The sequence below is a fragment of the Octodon degus genome, unplaced genomic scaffold, assembly GCF_000260255.1.
Source record: "Octodon degus isolate 3935 unplaced genomic scaffold, OctDeg1.0 scaffold00017, whole genome shotgun sequence".
NCBI classification, from domain to species: Eukaryota; Metazoa; Chordata; class Mammalia; order Rodentia; family Octodontidae; genus Octodon; species Octodon degus.
Window position 1 is genome coordinate 18,995,413 of NW_004524593.1, and position 21,412 is coordinate 19,016,824.

At 42.2% G+C, this 21,412-nt stretch overlaps 1 protein-coding gene across 1 annotated transcript in view; it reads right to left on the reverse strand.

The window, feature by feature from the left end:
* Positions 1-21,412, reverse strand: part of Gpatch2 (G-patch domain containing 2) — a 187,369-nt gene that overhangs the window by 14,024 nt on the left and 151,933 nt on the right. The window contains exon 9 of the mRNA XM_023710304.1: positions 6,873-6,961. Coding sequence (XP_023566072.1) covers positions 6,873-6,961 — 89 coding nt within the window. The remainder of the gene's footprint in view (positions 1-6,872; positions 6,962-21,412) is intronic.

Below are 21,412 nucleotides of genomic sequence, written 5' to 3' on the forward strand. Positions count from 1 at the left end.
GGGAAAGGGTCCGGCCCACGCTGCTCCTGGGCTGGGACTGGTCCTGGGCTAGGACTGGCGACAGTTTTCAAACTATAAAATGTATTCTGCTGACAACGTTCTTGCGTCAATAGTTCTGTTTTAGAATAGTAACACTACGTCCTCTGCTCCCGAGATGCCCACTGTCTCTTGGTGCGTGGTTCTGGGTGAGGCCGAGAACAAGCCACATGTCAAAGAGAATCAATACTTAACATTATCAATATTCATTTTAGCTTGTCAATACAAAATACAAAGGTGAAAGAGCAATAAATAAGCTGAAGCACTAACATACATTTGCTGTTCTTGTCACAACGAATAAATGTTCAGCCAATAACACTGCTGGCTGGCCTACAGTCTTCTAAAGAGATTGCAATTATCCTTCAATGCTGTTGCTAAAATAGGCCGAGAAACATTTCAATGTGCTACACATAAACACAATCAGATTTGGGATTATTAATCTTATGGGGGTTCAAGTCTTCTTAAAGGCATTATTACTTATTATGAATATAACATGTAATTCTTTATCTTGAGAGTTGTAAACTGTTTTGCAGGCCCAATTAGGGAATTACAAAGTTAAAGTGCCTAATTCTAGCACGTTCTTTTGGCACGTCTTCCCTACACTTGCTGCTTTATTTCATTCTGTTTCACAGAGAAGCCAGAGAAAATTATCCAACAAGTTCAAGCTGTCATTCTTTTAATGCTTCTTCTCTATGTCACATGAAACAGTTTTCTTCCCTTGTATTTTCCCAGCTTAGATTTAATATTTACTAAAGGTACAGGTGAGACTATATCTCAGTTCAGAGTGAGGTGTCAGGAGGTTGGCAAAGATCTGTGAAGATAGTGAGAATATCTTTTGAAGTATACTCTCCATGCTAGCTTAACTTTGGAAATTTACAAATATAATTGACTATGGTCACTGACTACAATCCAAATTTTGAAAATTATGACTTTCCAGGGACAAGATGATCTAAGATTCGTAACCTCATTACCACAATATATTTATGCAAAAGCATTTCTTATTTGAATCAGTGTAATAATCTTCATCTTCCAGCCCATTCATTAGTATTATAAGATATTCTACTTAAAACTGAACTTTTAAATAACCTCAATTTCTTCCTTTTTCAGAGAAATAGTTATGCATAGATTTGAAAAAAAATTGCACTGAGGATGAATAACATATCTCTCCTACTCCATTATTTTTCAAGTAACTAAAAAATGCACGAAGCTTTTATGAATCTTTTCTTTAAAGGAAACTCTAGCAATATAATAAAAATCCTGAATCTTAAAAGAATCACAACAGATTCAAAATGCATCATCTAAATATGCCATGCAAGCTTAGGAGAAGGAAGCATTTGAGGCCGAAGTTTAATGTTTCTCCCTCCTCCGCATGAATGCCTTCCTCAGGCACTGTGAACTGCAACACCAAAATCGCCATGAAGGCATAATTATGTTACTCTCTCCTCAGCCATTTTCGTTTTCCTTCGCACTTCATACCCGTGCACAGTGCTGGGAGCTGGCCCTGGCCGCCTCTTTTCCTTAGGGCTGCCACTTGGATGCTTCAGCAGTGATTCCTGAGATTGGCCTGGTCCTGTTTCTGCCACTGATGTTTGCACCACTGAGAGTCCAGGTGATGCTGACAACCATTCGGCCGGAACACGCAATGGTGAAGAGCCCTGTGTCTGCTCTACGGGAGACGTGAATTGAAGGATCTAGCCCACGGATTTGATCTACAGAGTGACTGTTCCTCAAAAATATTCAATGAACCACTTTATTTGTACATGAACAGCTGCACATATCTGTGCAATTGAAAGCCTATAACAGATTCAAATCAACATATACAACAGGACAGTCTTTACACATATATGTTCTGACAAAGAGGCCATGTTGCTACAGAAGAGCAGGGTTAGGGTCACACAGACCCGCCTAACAGCTCATCAAGGGCTGAATAATCATGTCATCCTACGTAGCTAATCTGTCTCATCTCTGCATCTCGAAATTTTACCATCTATAAAGGGTGACAGCAATACTGGAAAAGTTCTTAGAAACATATAAAACCACACAAAGTTCTGGTCATAGTAAGTGGTAAACATTACTCTATATAAATTCAAGCACACTTCATACACAATGTCTTTTAATTCCAAGTCCTGAAGATTCAACAGATTCAACAGGACTGGGAAGATGCAGCATGGGCAGAATGTGAGATTCCCTCACGTAGCCCTTTATGCAGAACCATCTGTGTCGATGCTCTCACTCTAAATTAGTCCTCAGTGTTTTTCATTCTGAGCTATGGAATAGAAAACATAAGCTTCAAATCTTTTCTTTCCTTAAAGCTCATAACATGAAAGTCTTTAAATATATATATATATATATATATATATATTCAATTATCCAGCCAGTGCCCAGGCCCAGTGTGTGAGTGGGAGCTCCAGCCACCGGATCCTCACTCCAGCCAATGCCCAGGCCTGGTGTGTGTGTGGGACTGCCCACCGGTCCATGGGATCCTCACTCCAGCCAGTGCCCAGGCCTGGTGTGTGTGTGTGTGTGTGTGTGTGTGTGTGTGTGTGTGTGTCTACCTGTTGGTCCACCAGAACCTTACTCCAGCCAGCACCCAGGCCAGGCGTGTGTGTGGACCTACCTCCATCAGACAGGCCCAGTGTGGAACCCTTCGGCTGAGTGTAGAGGCAAGATGCACCCAGCTGATCTAGGAGCAGAACATCTTGCCAGAGTGGCACAGACGGTTCACTTCCAAGAGCTACAGCAGGAAGAAGTGGAGCACAGCAGCCACACCCAAGCTATACCCACCTGGACAAGTCTGAACTTGGTAGATGCGGACCTGGTGCTAAGGTAATGACTCTACCAAAGCTCTACACCAAAGGTCAGAAGGCAGTACTACACAAAATGAGAAAGAGAAGGAGCAAAATGCATCCTCAGGCCCCAAGTTCACCCAGAACAAATGCAGGAGACAACAGCATAGAAGAAATTAGAAAGCACACATCTGAAATAATAGGGTCTGAAGTAAAGAAACAACTGCAGAAAGGCATAGAGGAAATCAGATCAGAACCAACTTCCAAAGTAAAAAAAAGAAATGATAACTATAATGAAAGCAGTACTAAGTGCTTCTAAAGAAGACACTGATAAAAAAAAAATAGAGAATATAAAAATGATGGAATCTTTGAATGAGCAATATAGGAAAGAAAGAGAATGCACAAAGCAGATTCAAAGTGATATACAGAAAATTAAAACCTCAGTCACAAGCTGACAAAATTGTTTGAATAAAAGTGCAAATAGACTCAGATCTTGAAGACACCATTGCAGCTAGTGAAAAGGTAAGAAAATTTCTCTTAAAAACAACTGGGATGCAGGAAAAAATAAATCAACATCTGCAATATGATGCAAAGAAGAACAACGTAAGACTAATAGGCATCAATGAGAAAGAAAGAGTCAATACAAACAATATAAAAAGAATATGGGCAGAAGTAATAGCAGAAAACTGCCCAAATATGGGGAAACAATCTGACATTCAGGTAACCAAAGCATATAGAACTCCAAATAACATCAATCCAATTAAAAATACAACCAGACATATAATAATCAAGATCCCAGACATTCAGCACAAGGAATAGTATACTAAAAGCTGCTAGAAAAAAGAAACAGATCATGTTTAGAGGAAAACAAATCAGAATAATGGCAGATTTCTCTTCACAAAAGATCAAGTCAAGAAGAGCATGGAGCAAAGTACTTCAAATCTTGCAAGAAAACAAATTCCAGCCCAGACTGAGATACCCTGCAAAACTCTCTTTCAAGTGTAACGGAAAAGTGAAATACATCCATGACAAAGAACAACTAAAGATTTCATGACAATGAAGCCAAGCCTATACAGACTACTAAAGATATTCTAGAGAGGGATCAAAATGACCATGATGCCATGAATGAGAATGGAAAGAACCCACCAAATAAGGCAAACAAACACAGGAGAAAAAGAGGTATAAATCAGAAGTCTTTCAGTTATTCTTTTGTATACAACAGCAAAATATTTCCATCAGCACACTCTACAAATGGACTTCTCCTGCACCCTATGGGTCATGATTCTGTCCAGGTCTACAGGGTGGATATCAAGGAAATAGCAGTAGCTCAGTCCCACAAGGGAAACTTGGCTACCAGTAAGCATCATGGACACTGTCCACATCCACCACATACTAGAACTTTGTGTGATACCCTATCCCCAAACTGTTAGAAGTACTGGTCATATATTTGCCATTCCAATATTTTGTTATGTTTTATTCTTAGTACTTCTTTATGATCATGAAAACTTTTTCTTAGTTGATAGTTTTGTATATATTAACCTAATCAAATACTGTGTGAGTACTCTGAATTGATCACAGATTCATACACATGATATACTACATTCTGGCCTATTAGTTGGACTCACAATTTAATTTTAATTTTTGAATATTATTTTGAAATATTTATTTTTTAATTAATCTATTTTCTGAATATTGCTTAATTTTAATTTTATGATTTATACTGTATCTGACTTACAGTCTACTTATAATACATGATATGGTATTTTCTAGCATTAGAAACTTTAAAAAGTTTATTTCCATTTTCCATTGACTTTAGTTATTCCTTGTCTGTTACACACACACATACACACATGAAAAAATACATATACAACCTGACATAAGATTGATATTGTTTTATGGAACTCTTCAAGGATCTTTTAAATGGGTTCGTCTAATATAATTATGTTTTACATAGTCCTGCATAACTACCATTTTAAAAGCTCCTTATTCTTTGTCCAGGACCATCCAGCAACTTCTCTTGCTTTCTGGATTATGGTCTTTGTTATTTTCTATATGCTACATCTAGAGGTATCAGATATTTTGAGTTTGTGTAACTGGAAAAATATTTTACTTTTAGTTTTCAGAGGTATGTTTGCTACATATAAAATTCAATGAGGACAGATCTTTTTTTTTTCTTTTTCAGTCCTTTGAATAAATAAGTTTAGTTTCTTACCCACTTGCTCTTTTTTTTTTCCTAATATGGAATAAAATACTATTTAACTTTGTTCTTCCATAGCTAATATTTTTTTCTATGTGTATTTTTTGATGATTGTTTTCTTTGCAATTAGTTTTGGACAATTTCATTTTTGTGTATCTTGGTATGATTTTATTTATATTTCTTGTGCAAAAGGTTCATTGTTTTTTGGAAATGTGGTGCTATAATTTTAACTAAGTTCAGAAATTTTAAACCTTTAACTATTTATTGCCTACTCCCTTCTACTTTGAGAATTCTAATTATATGAATATAAGTTTCTTGATTTTTTTTGTTTTGTTTTTTAGGGAAGGGTCTACAGGGTGTTCAGCGTCCCACCACTAGATCAGACTCATAGTGATCCACCTGTTCAGCCTCCCAAGAGCTGGGATTGCAGGAGGGAGCCACCACACCCAGTCTCAGCGCCCCAGGGGCAGGGCTGGCACGGCAGGCCCAGACCCCTGTGCCTGCTTGCAGGCGCTTTAATCCACTAAGGTATTTGGCTGGCCCAGTTTCTTGATTTTGGCACAGAGTGAACTACTATATGACTGATCTGTAAATTGTTTCTTCTTCAGGTTTATTTTAGACAATTTTTATTGTTATATTGATTTAAGTTTGTAAATAAATTTTTACAATGTGCAATCTATTATTAACCTCATGTTATGTATTCATTTCAGCAATATTTCTCCAAAATTCACTGTCTACTTATATCTTTAAAATTTCAATATTTGTCGACAATTTTTAATTTGCTATATAATTACTGATTTTCAATAAAGTTAATGAGTTAAAAATAAAATATCTATTTTCTATCTATCTATCTATCTATCTATCTATCTATCTATCTTCACACACATTCTTTCCTGTTCACTTATTCTTCTGCTGACATGAATCCTGTATTTGTAGCCTGATTCAAATCGCTTTACTTATAAAAGGTTGGTCAAATGAAGCTAAGAGAACATTGCAGACCTGAGAAGGGAAGACACACAGGCAACCGGCCCAGGCCAACCCCTTGTGGTTTAGTTCCTTTGGCTATACCGGAAACACTCTCACGGCCAGAGTGTGCCGTAAACGCCAACACTGTCTACCCGGGCACAGGGCGCCCACACCCTCGCATCCGGGCCATCCTTCTCCATCGCTGACTCACCTGTGCCTCCCTGCCTGCCGCTCTCGTGCCGCTGTGCAGCGCGGAGGCCTCTTCCACTGCTGACCGCTGCGCCTCTGCTCTTCAGGGAGGCCACCTGCCCCTGTGCTGTAAGGTGACTTCCTTCTGCTCAACAGGGTTGGCTTTTCCTGACCACATTCATTATTAGAATGCTGTGTTACTAACACGACACTGTTCTGGTAAACAAGGGCGATGTTTTTCTTCTTCTAATACTATTGTTGTCTCAGTAAGGAAAGATGAACCTAAGATTGCTGCAGAGCTGGGACTAGAAGGCAGACATTGCTTGCAGAAGTCAGGCTCCCCCTACTCCAACACGGGCCTTGTGCTTGGAGCTGCCGCTGCCGTTGCCGCTGCTGCAGTTTCTGAACTCTCTGCCATTAGTCACTCCTGGGTTGTTTGTCGTTTCATCCAGGTATGATGATTTACAATGTGTCTCCAAAGTTTCTGAGACCAACGTACACAGAGCCCTCGTAGCTTCTGAATTCTTTGATTTCACAGAGCCTTGCACTAGGGCAGGTGTGTAGCGAAGATTCCCCTGACTGGCTACCTAGGAAATCTACACAAGGAATGCGCAATTCACCCTGAAACCAACGCAAGTGAGTCGTGAGGACTCATCAGCCTCCCCCGGGGCCACGCCCCACATCCTCCTTGGTGTTACCTGAAGCAATGGGGCCCGGCAAAGGTGCGGCTTTTCGTCTCCTCTTGATGTCTCCCATGCACAAGGACCCTAAATGCACGCTTGTTTGCCTATATGCAATTATCAGGAAAAAACAAAACAAAACAAAAAAAAAAAACTATTAACAAAGAAGGACAAAAATGACACATAAATACACAGCTTGTATAATCTGAACCTAAATCAAAACATTTTCCACAAAGATGGAGCTGCATAGTAAAACCACCAATCTTGTTTATATTGAAGCATAATTACGTTTGTTGACAAGCGCACAGCAGCTAAATGCGATATCATAAATTGTTACTAGAATGAATAATATAAAAGGAATGCTTTTTAATTTTCAAAACTGGCAATCTTTCTGGCTCAACATAAAATCAAACACTGTTGCTTCTGACAGGAAAATAGCTAAGATTAATTATCTAAAGAGATCACAATATTGTTGCTAGGTTATCAATTGGTTACTAATGCTTTACTGTCAGAACAACATTTATTACAGGAAAAGTATGATCAATTTCTTTTAGGATATTATGCAGCATTGAATTCTCTTAAAACATTTTAAATAGAAAGAAATAGTGATGTTCTCCTCATAATTTATGTGATTAGAATGTTTATTTATTAGCAAGGTGAGAAAATATAATTTGAATACACTAATGCTGCTCTACTGCTATTAAACAGTCTAAAGTAATATTGAGTTATGTACAATGACGTATACAAGAGCAGAGACACAGGCTTTCTGCTGCTCTCGGAACCAGTTACAGAGTATCCTGTCCAATCTCGGTCTCTTAAATCAAGAGATTTAGAAAACTAAATGGACCAATTGGAAACCCAAAGGGATAGCGTAAAGGTAGAAATGATTCCAAAGTCTTCAAATTTCTCAAGCTGCAGAAAGTGTCTGTGTTATATTGTTGGGTCATAGTCCTTGATGTGGGACTGGGTCTTATGAAGCAGAAAAAAAATAAATCATGTTTATGATAGTTTATTATGGCCTTTCAGGAATACATGGAGATACATTGTAGTATCATGAGGTTTTAAGGGATCCAACTTGAATACTACATTATTTGAAAAGATAAAAGGTAAAAAGAGATCTACTGTACACACACACACACACACACACACACACACACACACAGAAGTTTATATACAAGGAAAAATGAATGCTGGGCAGTTAAATTATTTCAAATAGAGACGTATCTATAAAGCAGAGGAATCACAACAAACGCTTGAAATTATCCAAGGGGCACAGATAGACAAATGTACCATGAATATCTACCAGCAAAGGCAACAGGAAATGTGTCTGGTGTCCGTACTGTTTTCTGTTTTCGAAATATTATCTATTTGTTTAAAAATGTTAGTTCATGAAGTTAATATTTTTGTCCTGCTTTGCCCTCAAAGTGCTCACTAACATGCGGAGCTCTAACGTCTTGCTGGATTTTGAGGGGATGTATTGGCTTGTGATGTCAAGAAAAATAAATGATAATGACCACATTTACTTTACAAAAAAAGTAGATGGAAATGTTTAAAAATCATACAGATTTTGTACAAAAATGAATTCACTTATTCGCAAGCATTTATGGGTGTCTACCAGAAACAGCCTAACGCTCCCCAGGGGCAGTGACCACGGGGAGGCGTGGACTGGGGAGGGAAACGAGCCTTCAGTCTGAGCTAGGGCAGGAAGTTAGAGTCCTCCGGCAAGAGTCCCAGAGACAGCCTTATGCATTTGTAACAAGTAGGGAGTGGGTGGTAGTAGAGGCAGCATTAGTCACCTATTAGCAATTCTAAACATGTTGAATGGATACATCTCTGTAGAGAAAAATCTGTGCTCTAGTGGAAAAGCTATGCTTACAGTAAAGCCTTCTGGTCATCCGAATTCTAATGCCACGGGAGCCAGGTTAAATGTCTACACTGAAGCCAATGGGAAAGGACTCTTGTCTGCGGAGATGCAGACATCCTGTAGAAGCACAACTCTGCCTACTGTTGAAGAGCCAATTCTTCTGTCCACTGGAATGCTCACTGCAGTACTGCTACACGTGTACTGCCTTGGCGTTCTTTGAGCTGGTTATGATGTGTATGGAGTCCTCCCAGCTCACTGACAAGTTCAGTGCAGCCTCTGCACATGCCAATTTATATGCAGTGGTGGTTTTCCTGCTGCACAGAGAGGTGTCTGTAGCTCAGGATGTTTGGAGAGCGGTGGTTAGGAAGGATCTGGGCACTGTGGAGGGAGAAGGTTGGGATCTCGGGGCCACGTTGGACACACACAGGCCACAGCAGCCTCTGGGCTTTATGCTCCTGTGAGCTGTTCAAGGGTTACAGAAGAGCAAGCCCTCAGGATGGGTGAGGCAGTGGCAGGGAGCTTGGCTTGGGCAGGGTTAAGACTCAAGGCAGAGAAGCCACGTAGGTCTGCGGCTGTGAGGACACTGTCCCCTCCCAGAAGTGCAGCGCTGTTGGGAGGGCTGAGGCACAACAGACAGCACGTGGGGCACAGCGGGCTCTAGGGCATGTGTGGGGAGGATGCTGACTGGGGTAGGAAGTGTCTTCACGAACCAGGCACAGAACAGAACTCTTTAGGAAAAACTGAGCTGGATTTTATTACTCTCATATACATTTAAGCTTCAAGCTAAGCTAAAAGTTTATTAGCCAGAGCAACGAAACACATATTCAGAAATAATTACGAGGGAAATGTAAGTGTGCGGTGCGTAGGAGGCGACTGGCTGACTGTCTCTACAGACCTCGTTCTCCCACTAGGTGTGCATAATTGGAGCATTTTAATTGCATGGAAATCATTCTCCCAAGTCAGTATTGCACAAAACTTGTTCATCGTCTCTTTTAGCACTATTTAAAATGTATTAGGAAGGCCTGCTTACAAAGATAGCTAAACACAAACTTCAGGAACAACAGTCTTCTAAACCTTTCTCTCACATGCCCTGGTACAAATTCTCTCTGGGTTATCTTTACAGAGCAAATGGAATGAGATATTTTCATTCAGCTCTCCTCCCCAGCCCTATGTGCATGCAAAGGCAAAGAGAAAAGAGAGAAAAGTGCAAGGAGACTAACAGGGAAGGGAAAAAAATTCAGCAACACGGAACCCGAGGATTTGGGCCACAGGAAAAATGGCCAGCTGTGTTCTGGTCATCCTAGCAAAACCGACCATCTGCCACAGCTCAGGGACAGAGCAGGGGCTGACCAGGAGGACTGCCCAACGCAGGGCCACCTGGGGTGCCTTCCACATGTGCTTCACAGGCTCAACCGAGTTGCTACAAATAATACTGAGTAAGCTTACTTCTACCGGGTTGTTAGTTATGCTCCACGTAAAATGCAAGTTACATTATTGAACTTAAAATCAATGAGTGTCTCAAAGGCAGCCTTCTTTCTTCACTGGGAAGCAGGACACATAGCTTACGCAGGACACATAGCTTACTGTTCCAGGCGACAGCTGGAATTTTTAGTTTCTATTTATTTATTTATTTATTTTTGTTTCGGTGGTGGCATTTGAAGGACAGTATCCTTTGGACAGGTCTAAAATTATTAAATGAGAATCTTAAGATCCTCCTGTAAAAGGCGCTGTGAGGAAATTAGTCATCAGCCAGGTGGCTGCACTTCTTTCAGATGTGCCTTGCAGAGAGCGAAGCGTGCCTCTCCAAGTGAACGGGAAGGGCGCGGAGCGGTGCTGTGTTTGGGTCTGCCCATCAGTTACATCTGCAATGCGGCTCCCCACATATTACTCCTGAACAAATTTTCTATTAAACATTAGAAATGCCAACTTTAAAAAGAAGTCTTTTTGTGTCGTTTTGCTTTTTAGGACTATAATTGGCTTCTCATGTCGCTTGCTGGAAGCGGTCTTTTTAGACTGCATGTAGCGGCTGCAAGAGGGTATCTCATCCGGAGGGGGAAAAAGTAATAAAACAAAACTGCTCTCCACTGTATCCAGAAACAAGATCCCGGCGAGAGCCACCTTGCCTGGAAACCTGGCTTTGACAAGGACTGACAGGAGGGATGCAAGCGGTGTCAGACACAATCACATTAAAGGGAAGGCAACGGGAGCTTGTCGCGTCAGTGTGTGCATTTACAAACAGAGCTGTTCAGAGAATTAGGCCTAGTTAAAGCTGCCCCCTGGATACAGCATGTTCCCAGGCAGCCCTGGACAGGCTGCAGAGCGGAGACGAACAGATGTGACTCTGAGCCTCGGCATTTGGCAAGAACACTCACTGTCACTTGGAACAACATAGGCCCAGACAGGGCATCAGCTGCGAGGAAAGGAAGCAGGTCTGCAATGTCACCGGAGGAGCAAAAGGGTGGCATGGAGAGAGATGCATTGGGGACATCCGTGCCATGCAGGCCTCCCCCTCCTTGCCCTTCCCTCAGTGTCACTGCGTCTCAGTCTATTAAAGGGAAACACAGACAATAGCAACAAGCTCCTCTGCCTTTGTGCGGAGATGCACGCCCCCTGGCATTTCCGGCAGCACTGTTTTCCAAGCAGTAGGAGGACCAGGGTTAGGGCCCATGCTTTTGACCGCATTCTTTCAAAGCCCCTGCAGTACCTGATCACTGTCATTCACTGGGACCCTTTGCTATTGGAGCAGCCACCTCATCTTAACTCCTTGGTTGTGGAGCCATCTGTCTGTCTGTCCATGTGTCCATCTGTCTGTCGCTGGCTCATTCATCTGAATTCACAACCAGCCCCTGTCTCACTTCAGTTCTCTTTGAAGCAACCTGGACTTTGGCAAATGCTGCTTGAGGCTTAGTTCATTGTATCAAAGTCAGTATTTGGGGGAGGGTGGCTAGATCCATGCTGCATTCTGGATTTAGCGCAGCTTGGTACAAATCTCCAAATAATTTACTTCTTTTAGAAGGAAGTCATTGCTTGGACCCAGGTGTTTATGCTCTGGCTCTAAAGCTTGACCTGTTGACAGAGGCCTTCTTTCCTTCCTTCTTCTAGGATGGAGCCCAGGGCCTTTGCACTGAGCTGTGCTCCTGTTCCTTTTTACGGTGTTGGTTTTTCTACCACGCCATGAAACTCAGTGCACACTCTCCTGAGTAAACCCCTAAGGGAAAATGTAATGCATGCTACGCTCTCTTCCGTGAGAAAGGAAATATATTTTCTACCGGGAAATAAGCTGAGGTGCTCATTTGGTAGGGACTCCAGTCTTTGATCACATGAGGGGATCATCCCCATTCAGCCTTCAAGACTTGTTCTCAGCCAGCTCGGAGGGGCACCTAGCCCCGGGCAAGAGCACACATCTGTCTTGGCCTGGAGGCCCTGGGCTGCACCACGAGACCTCGATTTGGGGTCTCAGGAACTGACACGGGCCGAGGTGCCTTCCCCATGCTGGGTGAGTTCCAGCAGGTCCGTTTGAATCGATTCACAATTATTTAAAATTCTCTGGGGGGGGGGAAAAGGAGACTGCCAAATGGATGCACCAGGTTATGTGGAAGCAGCTTCTGCAGACACAGTTGAGTGGTGAAGTTCTGCTCTCAGCATGCAGTGTGACACAGACCCGCGCCGGGGTGCTCTGGAAGCCGGGGGACTCACCAACAGTCCCCCTGAATTGAGCTGGCAAATGTGGCTCCAGAAGGAGCTCAGCTGGATGCTCGCCGGCACCCTTCGGGGCTCTCTGTGAGGCCACGATCCTGCTTGCTCTGCTTGCACCTGCTGAGCCAGGACAGGTGGCTGCCACACTTGTGTCCAAGATGCCTGCACGAGGGACCAGGATGCCTGAGGCGTCGGACACATGAAGGAGCTTTCTTACTTTGTCATCAGGGGGTGCCACCACAGAAGTACAAATGAGCCTGAGTGTAGGCTAGTTCATTACTTATTTGTGGAATTCACTTGGAAATCCAAGATGGTCCCATTGAAGCAGGACCTCCCTTATTCAGCCATCCTTGGAGAAGAGCGTTTTCAACCTTAAGCTGCATCCACAGTTGGACAGGGACTGATTCTGCAGAGACCCTGCAGTTCTCAAAAGTAAAGAGGCCCATGTTTGATTTGCTTTAAGTGTCCCTCCCATGGACATGCCTTGCTAACATCAGGCACTTTTTAGTCATAAGTGAATGGAACCAAGCAAGGCACTCAGGGTTGCTGTAGTAACTTGTTGTAGTATAATATTTTTATTGGAGTTCCAACGTTTTGATATGTAAGACCTTAACTATGGAAATAGATAACTGCAAAACCTGTTCACTCTGTTTCTTGGGTTTTGCAGTGGAACACAGCTTCAAAACTCTCTCTCTCTCTCTCTCTCTCTCTCTCTCTCCCTTACTTAAAAAGTGCTTCCATTTCTTTGCAATTGAGTGTTTCACTAAGCGTAACTATGAGAACATTGCTTGGTCCCTCCTCCAAAGAGATTTTGGAAGGTGAATAGTGTGTCCATAAAGGCTTTATAGACTCATTAGCAATAATTTACTGCACTGTGAACTGTACTGTAATACCACATATCCGGAGTCTTATGAGGACAAGGACGCTGAATAATCAGGAGTATGGCAGGAGTTTCCTACTTCAGCAGAGATAACTAGAAAGTTGAGATGCACTGGTTTTTATTTAGGATTAGTGTTGTCATTGAGAGCTTTGAACTTCCTAGAAAAATTTTGTTATTCCAGGTCTGTTGTTTGCGGTATTTAAGCAATATATTGATTCTTAAATGTCCATGGGGAAAAACACTGCCATCCAAAAATTGACTTCAAATAGAGCCTGTCTTTCCTTTCTGATTTATATATGCATTTAGTTAGGGGAAACATACAAAACCTTATCTTTTTAAAATTTTAGATATCAAAGGTCAATAATCAGTGACCAACGTGGAGATGATTTCTAGATGTTGCCATTAGGTAAATAAAACCACTCTAATGGTTAAGAACAGGGCTGGCCTGATAGCTCAGCAGACTAAAGCACTTGCTTAGGGAGAGCTCAGTGGCCGGGTTCCATCCCTGGCGTGCTGTGCCAGCCCCGCCTGCGGGGCGCACGGAGACAGCAATTGAGACTGGGCGCAGTGGCATATGCCTGTTATCCCAGCACTTGGGAGGCTGAAAGCAGGAAAATCACTACGGGTCTGATGTGTATAGTAAGACCCTGTAGGCCTTGCAGACCCTGCCCTAAATACAGAAAAAAAAATATAGATAGATAGATATTGACAGATAGATATAGATATAATGGTTAAGATGGTTATGGTAGAATAACAGCTTGGTTAAAAGCAATGAAAAGACTCGGGACGCAGTTAAGTAAGAAATTTCCTTCTGGTGTCATGAGGGATCAGACTTACCTCTGCACATATTGTAAGCACACGTACTATCCTGTGGTACAATCTCAACCCAAGTTAACTTTATATTTATTTTATTTTTCTTTTTAAATGTATTTGGTTGTTACAAGGTCTCACTATGCAACTCAGATTCACAGTGATTCTCCTGCCTTCAGCCTCCCCTGAGCTGGGATCATAGGTGTGCGCCACCAGACCGGGACTCCGGCGGGCTCAGCCCACCCTGGGCATGGGGCTGGTGTGGCATGTGGTGCCAGGGATTGAACTGAGGTCCCTGTGTGCTTGCTTAAGCAGGTGCTTTAGACCCCTGAGCTATCCCACTGGCCCTCAACTTACATAACAATAAGACTTGGAAAAAAACCCCAAACTTCCTACTCTTTGACCTGGAAGAACTATTTAATATTTGTATTTAGTCTTAGGTACAATAGGGTCCATAAGAACACCTACCTGTTAAGATAATTTTGGAAATCAAAGGAGTTTAAATATGTCAAGCTCAGCGTTAGCTGTGGAGGCATGAACTGTGGACATGCGGGCAGGCATCCTGGGCTAAGGACGCACATGTCATGCCCGCCTGCCCTGCACATCCACTGGTGTGGAGTGGCAGTGGGTCCCCCAGGTAAGCCTGCAGCAGCCGAGGACCAAGGAGACAAAGTTTAACTCCTGCTTGCCCCATCAATGGGGCCAAACCTGGGCCAGCAGCTTATCCTTTTACACTTATCCTTTCTCATGCGTCAAAAAGAAACGAGTCAAAAGGAGGAGGCCTGGAGAAGTGTGGGCCCCACGGGGCAGTGTGTGCTTGTGAGCACTGCCTTCCATGCCCCGCAGCAGGCTTTGCACACGCTGTGCTCATCAGTGTACCATCTGGGAGGTCTGGGCCATCACCACTGCAAGAAGAAACTATGGGCCAGTACAGTTTTAGGAGAGGTGATCAGGCCGCTGGTCAACAAGGGGTGCAGGGGAGCCAGGTAACTGTCACCTTCACTGGAGAGCACTTCCTGGAGGGGCGATGGGATCTTGGGATCCCTCCTGCTCACCAGGGATGCACCCGAGGAGGTTCACAGCTGAACATGCAGCTGGGGGTGGGCTCAGTCGGAGGTGGCCCCTGCGGCGGGGTACATCTCCCTGGTGCTCTTCCCTGTGTCCTCCCTCCAGTCACACCAGTGAGCAGCTTCCTTTGCTGAGCCCCTCTGCCAATAGGTCTGTGCTGGAGCTGTCCGGTCATGGACCAAGCCCTTTGGGACTGTGATCTAAGTAATCGGCTCCTTTAAATTGTGGATGTCATGTATTTTCCCCGGGAATTGAAGGCTAGCCGATACGCAGCATCTGTGCAGGAAAAATGGAAGAGCGAATCATCTGCTGGTTCCAAGGACTGAAATCCCCTAGTGCTCCAACGCACACTCAGTGGGGAGCTTGGGGAGTGAAGCCGAACACAGAAGCTAAAGCCGGGTGTGCTCGGCAGGGCCCGGGTTACGCCTGTCCTCCCTGGTGTTACGCTTCCGGGAGTTTGAGCGCATATACTTTAATCGCTCCCCCCATCCTTAGCTCTTTGTCTTCCTTCTACTTTCATATCATCCTTTTAGACGTTACATATTAAAGAGAGCACACGCTATTTGTCTATTTTATTTTGATCAAGATGATGATCTACATATTCATCCATTTCTCTGCAAATGATAAAAAACTTTGTTCTCCTTTATAGTTGAATAACATCCTGCTGCATCTGCTTCCCACATACACTCTGCAGTCATGCACCGATGGGCACCTACACTGGCCCCCTATTTTGGCTACTGCGAATTGTGCTGCGACCAACGTGGGCATTCACGTAACCACACACGGTGCCAACTCCATTTGCTTCTCACACGCGATGCAAAGCTGGGTCAAATGGTGGCCGTATTTTCAGGAACATCCATGCAGGTCTCCACGGAGGCTGTGCTAACTCACATCCCCACCAGCAGTGTGGGAAGCCTTCTTCTTTCTCTATGCCCTCACCAACACTTATGTTTCATTTTGTTTTCTTTCTGGATGATCCGTTCTGACCTGGTGGGATGGAATCTCAATGTAGGTTTGATTTGCTTTTCCGGAAGGGCTACACCAACGTTGAGCATATTTTATCTACTCACTGACCATTTGTTCTTCTTTTAAGAAGTGTATGTTGAAGTCATTCTTCAACTTACTGATTGGGCTACTTGGTGCTTTGGTTTTAAGTTTTTAACACATGGTTAAATTTAGAGAAACATGCTGATAGATTTCAGTTGAAATAATATGTTAGATGAGGCTTACGGCTGGATTAGGTGGGGGAGAGAAATGAAACAAGGTTATCCACACATTGATACACATCTAAGCCACTTGATAGATTCATTAAGTTGATATATTTCTCTGCATGTAATGAAATTTTGATAATTGTTAAAGATTGCTTTTCCTATCCTGACAATATAACTGAAAGGGTATCTTTTTGCACTTTAAGACACCAACTATAAAGACATTATAACATTTTCCAGGCTTAGTGAAAAAGATTCTTCATAATTTTCCAGCATCCAAATTTGAAATACAATTAAGCTATCCATGAAGTTGAACAGTCTGTACTCAGCAATGCACTATAACCTGATGCAAAAAAGAATACAAAAATCTTTATCTGAGCTTTATTGTCCTTAGAAAGGATAATGCATAGTTTTTATTCCATCTTTCTAATTAGTAATTTAAGCATATGTTCAGCATTTAAGTCTAAATGTTTGCCTTTTCCCCAAGCTCGGAGACAGCTGTCCAAGATTTGAATGCCAGAAAACATTTAAATATCAACATCTGTTGAATTATGTTAATTTAGTGTAATATAATTGGGCATGAGTTGGAATTGATCAGAAGTATATAAAATAAACAAAGGTAAACTCCATCACTACCTTGGTGTACACATAACATCACTAAAGAATGATGAAAAGTATTTACTCTTAAAGAGAAATAGTAAAAGAATAATACTATCATAAAGAAACTGATTCTTTTAAAAACTCTATGGGACAATATCTTGCTATTTTTAAACTGATCTAAAAAATGAAACGAAAATTAGCCAAAGTGAGTGAAACTTAAGTGGTTAATATTTGAATATTTTATGCATTGCTTAAGCATTCAAAGATTATATTTATGTGTGCATTAAAATTTTAAATTGCAGGATCATATCTGCTATACTATGAACAGTAACTATTTGAGTAGATGTGATTTCAGTTCTGTAGACATAAAATAGGGTTTTAAAACTGAAAGTGCTCTCGGTGTGGCAGAATTTAGCAGGCCTATTCTGGGGGCTGTACACTGCAGCTTATAGCAGTCTCTGTTTACCGATTTGTCGATTTAAAATATTAATTTCATGGAAATTCTCTTATTACTAAATTAGGGCTGCATGTTTGTTGGGGGCGGTACGCCAGCCCAACACACACCGCGCATTCACAGAGCCCCCAGTGTCCCCGTAATGAAGCTGTTATGCGGGCTGCGGCGGCAGCACAGCTGTCGCGATCTGGCCCTGCAGGTGCACTTCCTCGTTTCCTGGGAAGCCATCTCTGGGAGTTAAAGGTTAGCCCTGTGCCCACACCTGTTTAATCACGGGGCCAATTTGCAGAGTGCCAACTGTGTCACGGACACCTGTCCCTAAGAAAATGACTTCAGATCACAAATTTATTTTTGCTAAGGGTCACTGCAACGAGCTACATGTGCTAACTGTGTTCCGCTATTAGTGACCGTGAACAGATCCAACCACAGTGCTGAGGCTGGGGGAGGCCGTGCATACTTCTAACTGTGTGAAAATACCCAGCTCTTCCGATAGACACAAAGGAGATGCATGAACAGGTTTTCATGTTGATCTTGCCCCAATTTTATTTACTAAAAGCTGACGTCTTTCCAAATGGCAGACTCTGTGTCTCAGTGGTTTTGTCACATCTGAGTGAAAGGCCACCTCTCAAATTCTAATTCGCTGATAACTGATTTTAGTTAGGAAAATCATGACTTAAAAATAATCATTAATTTAAGATCTTGGCAAGAAAGGTTAGGCTTTCAGATGTCAAAAGGACAGGAGGTATGAGAACTGGCAATTTGAGGACAGTGTGGTTTTATGAAATATAATAATTTGGTCATATAGTGTAAAATGGACCAATTAAATCCCTTAAAGCCCATTTTATGTTGTATATGTGGAACAATTCCAATTAATTTGCTCTTACTCTAAGTATCTCTACACCTAGACATTATTCAAATGTTCTTTTTAATTAGAATATATAAATAATTAAAAGTGTTCCAATTAAACAAATATGGAATGCATACATTCTAATTAAAAGGAATATGAGAGTATTTTTCTATTAGTTCACTCATGCACATAAAAGAATGAATCAAAATAATTTAAAATTTCATTTCTATCTGAAAGGCTAGGCAAACTTATTTACAACAATGACATCTAATGCTAATTTTGACTTTGAAAAGAAAACACTCTGATAAAATAAAAGAAAACACTCTGAAGTCCTAGAACATTTTAAAGTTCACACATAAAAGCAGTTTCAAGTCATTATGTTGGACATGCAAAATATAGAATGTTAAGTGATAATTTATTTTAGAATATGGTATTGAATTATTATAGTTTTATTTTAAAAAAGGGTTTTAAAATTTTAAACTCATTACTAGTCTAGGTAAAATCTCCTCTTAACCAATTAAAATACAGCATTGTTTCCTTTGGTTGATGTAGCAATTTTGTCAATGTGTTCTGTAAAAAGCTGCATTCCACAAACTAGTCCATGTCATTATGTTGCACTGCGCGCTAATGAACAGTTATTCGACTCCAATTTATTAACAGCTGCTCAAAAATGTAGTAATTAATAGTTTCATTTATTTTTGGCAAGCCTGCAAAATGACAAATAGTTTTGTATCTGTTGCAAATTAGGTCCCCTTCCTAAATAAATGACAGTGTGGATAACAGTGAGCAAACAGAACCCTTGAACATCTTTAGATCTTTAGAAGATCAAATAAAGAGCAGCTGCAATTCTGTCTGCTTCCCTTGCAACCACATCCAGCAATCTGTATCGTCACGTGGAAGTGAATTCCCGTACATTACTGTCAACAGCAACATCCTCTGTCGCTGGGGGCAGGGAGGGGGGCTGCATGTGTACTAGGATGTAATGGGATTTGCTGTTTCTCAGACTAAGTCCGTGTCTTTTTGTTCATTTCAGGAGGTTGATTTCTTTGTTATTTTTCTGTCCTGCATTTGAGACAGGGTCTTGCTACAGGTTGACCTTGAACTCCTGACCTTGCTGCCTTGGCCTCCCAAGAGCTGGGATATAGGTGTGCACCACCACCAAGCCCGCCTGGCACAGGAGTTGTGGCTTGGTTTTGTTTTTAACTACTGGTCAGGTAAGATGAAGATACAATATTTACTTCTTCCTTCTTGAAATTAAGAAATGGTGCAAGCTAGAGGATAATAGACAAGGATTATCAAATCATTTGACAGCAAGGAGATGAAAAATATGTTTTTAGGAATTAAATAGGTGAATTAATATATTTCTAAAATGTACTGTAAAAGTTAAGGAGAACTTAATATCAGCAATGAAAACACCTTTACTCAATCTGAAATTACACATAGATTATAGTTGATTTTGTCTGTGGTTCCAGAGGTGCACCACGTGAAGCTCACATAACCGAGGAAACAGTGCTGACCTGCACACAGGCTAAAGGGTCCCTGAAGACCTGGCCAGCCTCCACGTCACTGAGGAAGCTGCTGCCACCCACCCAGCTGGCTGCGTGAATTCTTACAGTAATAAGGAATCATGCAGGCAAGGGCTGGAGAGATAGCTCAGTGGACTAAGCACCTGCTTAGGCAAGCGCAAGGACGGGGGTTTGATCCCTGGCACCACGTGCCCCGCCAGCCCTGCCCCCGGGGTGCTCTAAGCAGGTGACCGAGACTGGGCGTGGTGTGACTGAGACTGGGCATGGTGGTGCACACCTGTAATCCCAGCGCTGGTGAGGCTGAGAATAGGACTACCAGGACTCCAAGCTGCGTAGTGAAACCCTGTACCAAATACATAAAAATAAAAATAAAATGAAATAAAAGAATCTTGTGTGTAGAATCACCTTGAGAGCGAGGCTCTCCCAGAGTGACACCAACACAGTCCATGGAACCGTTTAGGGCAGCGAGAGCGAACCGTCTGGAGACGGCGCCAGCCGCAGCCCAAATGGGCTTAGCGCAAAGCTCCAGCGCTGTGATTACACTTGAGTGCCGAGCTTTTAGCTTTGAAAGAACAGCTGCCGTGGAGCCTCGGCTGCCGGGATGGCAGCTCCAGTCCCAAGTGCCCAGTCCCAAGGGAGGCTCTGGGTGCCCGCGGGCCTGCCTGCCGCAGCCTCGCCACCCCTGGCTCAAGGTGCCCACCACCCGCAGGGCGAGTGCACTACTGTGGTGCTAACCAAAGGCCTCCGACAGGAGAATCAACAAGTGACCATTTAATCACAGCCCAGGGGATGGGATGGCAAAAAGAACTCAAGAGATGGAAGAGTCAGACCTGATGCCAGAATGTAAAAGAATCTCAGGACATCTTTCTAGGTGCTCTTGGGCCAGCCTACGCCTTCCTGCTTTCTGGCCCATAGCTCTCACACGGACCCACACCATGTGCCAGCGATGTAGTACCTGAGACAGGGAAGCAGAACAGAACAAGCAAGACTCCTACTGGAACCTGAGTTGTGGATGGAAAATGTTTGTTTTTCTTTTTTGCAAAAGTACCTTCACAAAAATCTTGTGTTTGTTGGTATATTACTTCTAATGATCTATTTATCTTGACACAAATACATCAAATTATCTGCATTACTGTCTTTTGTAATAAGTCTTTTTTTCCCCATAATTTTATTGAGAAACAAATAGCAATGAGACAGTTATAAACCAAATTGGTAGGACAGCTTCCATAATTAACACATTGCATGCATTCTTCCTAGTTTGCTGTACAAGATGCAGACATGATATCCTATTTACAAACACCATTAGAACAAATCCCTCTATTCGTTAAGAAAATGTAACTATATATCTATCTTAACCATTTTGAATACACCGATACAAAATGGACATTCAGCTGTATCCCCTTTTTTTGTTAAGTTCCATTATTTGAATATTATAGGTGTGTTAACTCAGCAAAATATTCTAAAAGACTCCAGTAGTCCATAATAGTACTGGGTCTTCCACTTAACTGGCAATGTCAGAAATTGTTGACATGAGTCCCCTACAGCTCAACATAACAGCATGGCTTTACTTCTTCTTCTTTTTTTTTTTGCGTAACCGGGGATTGA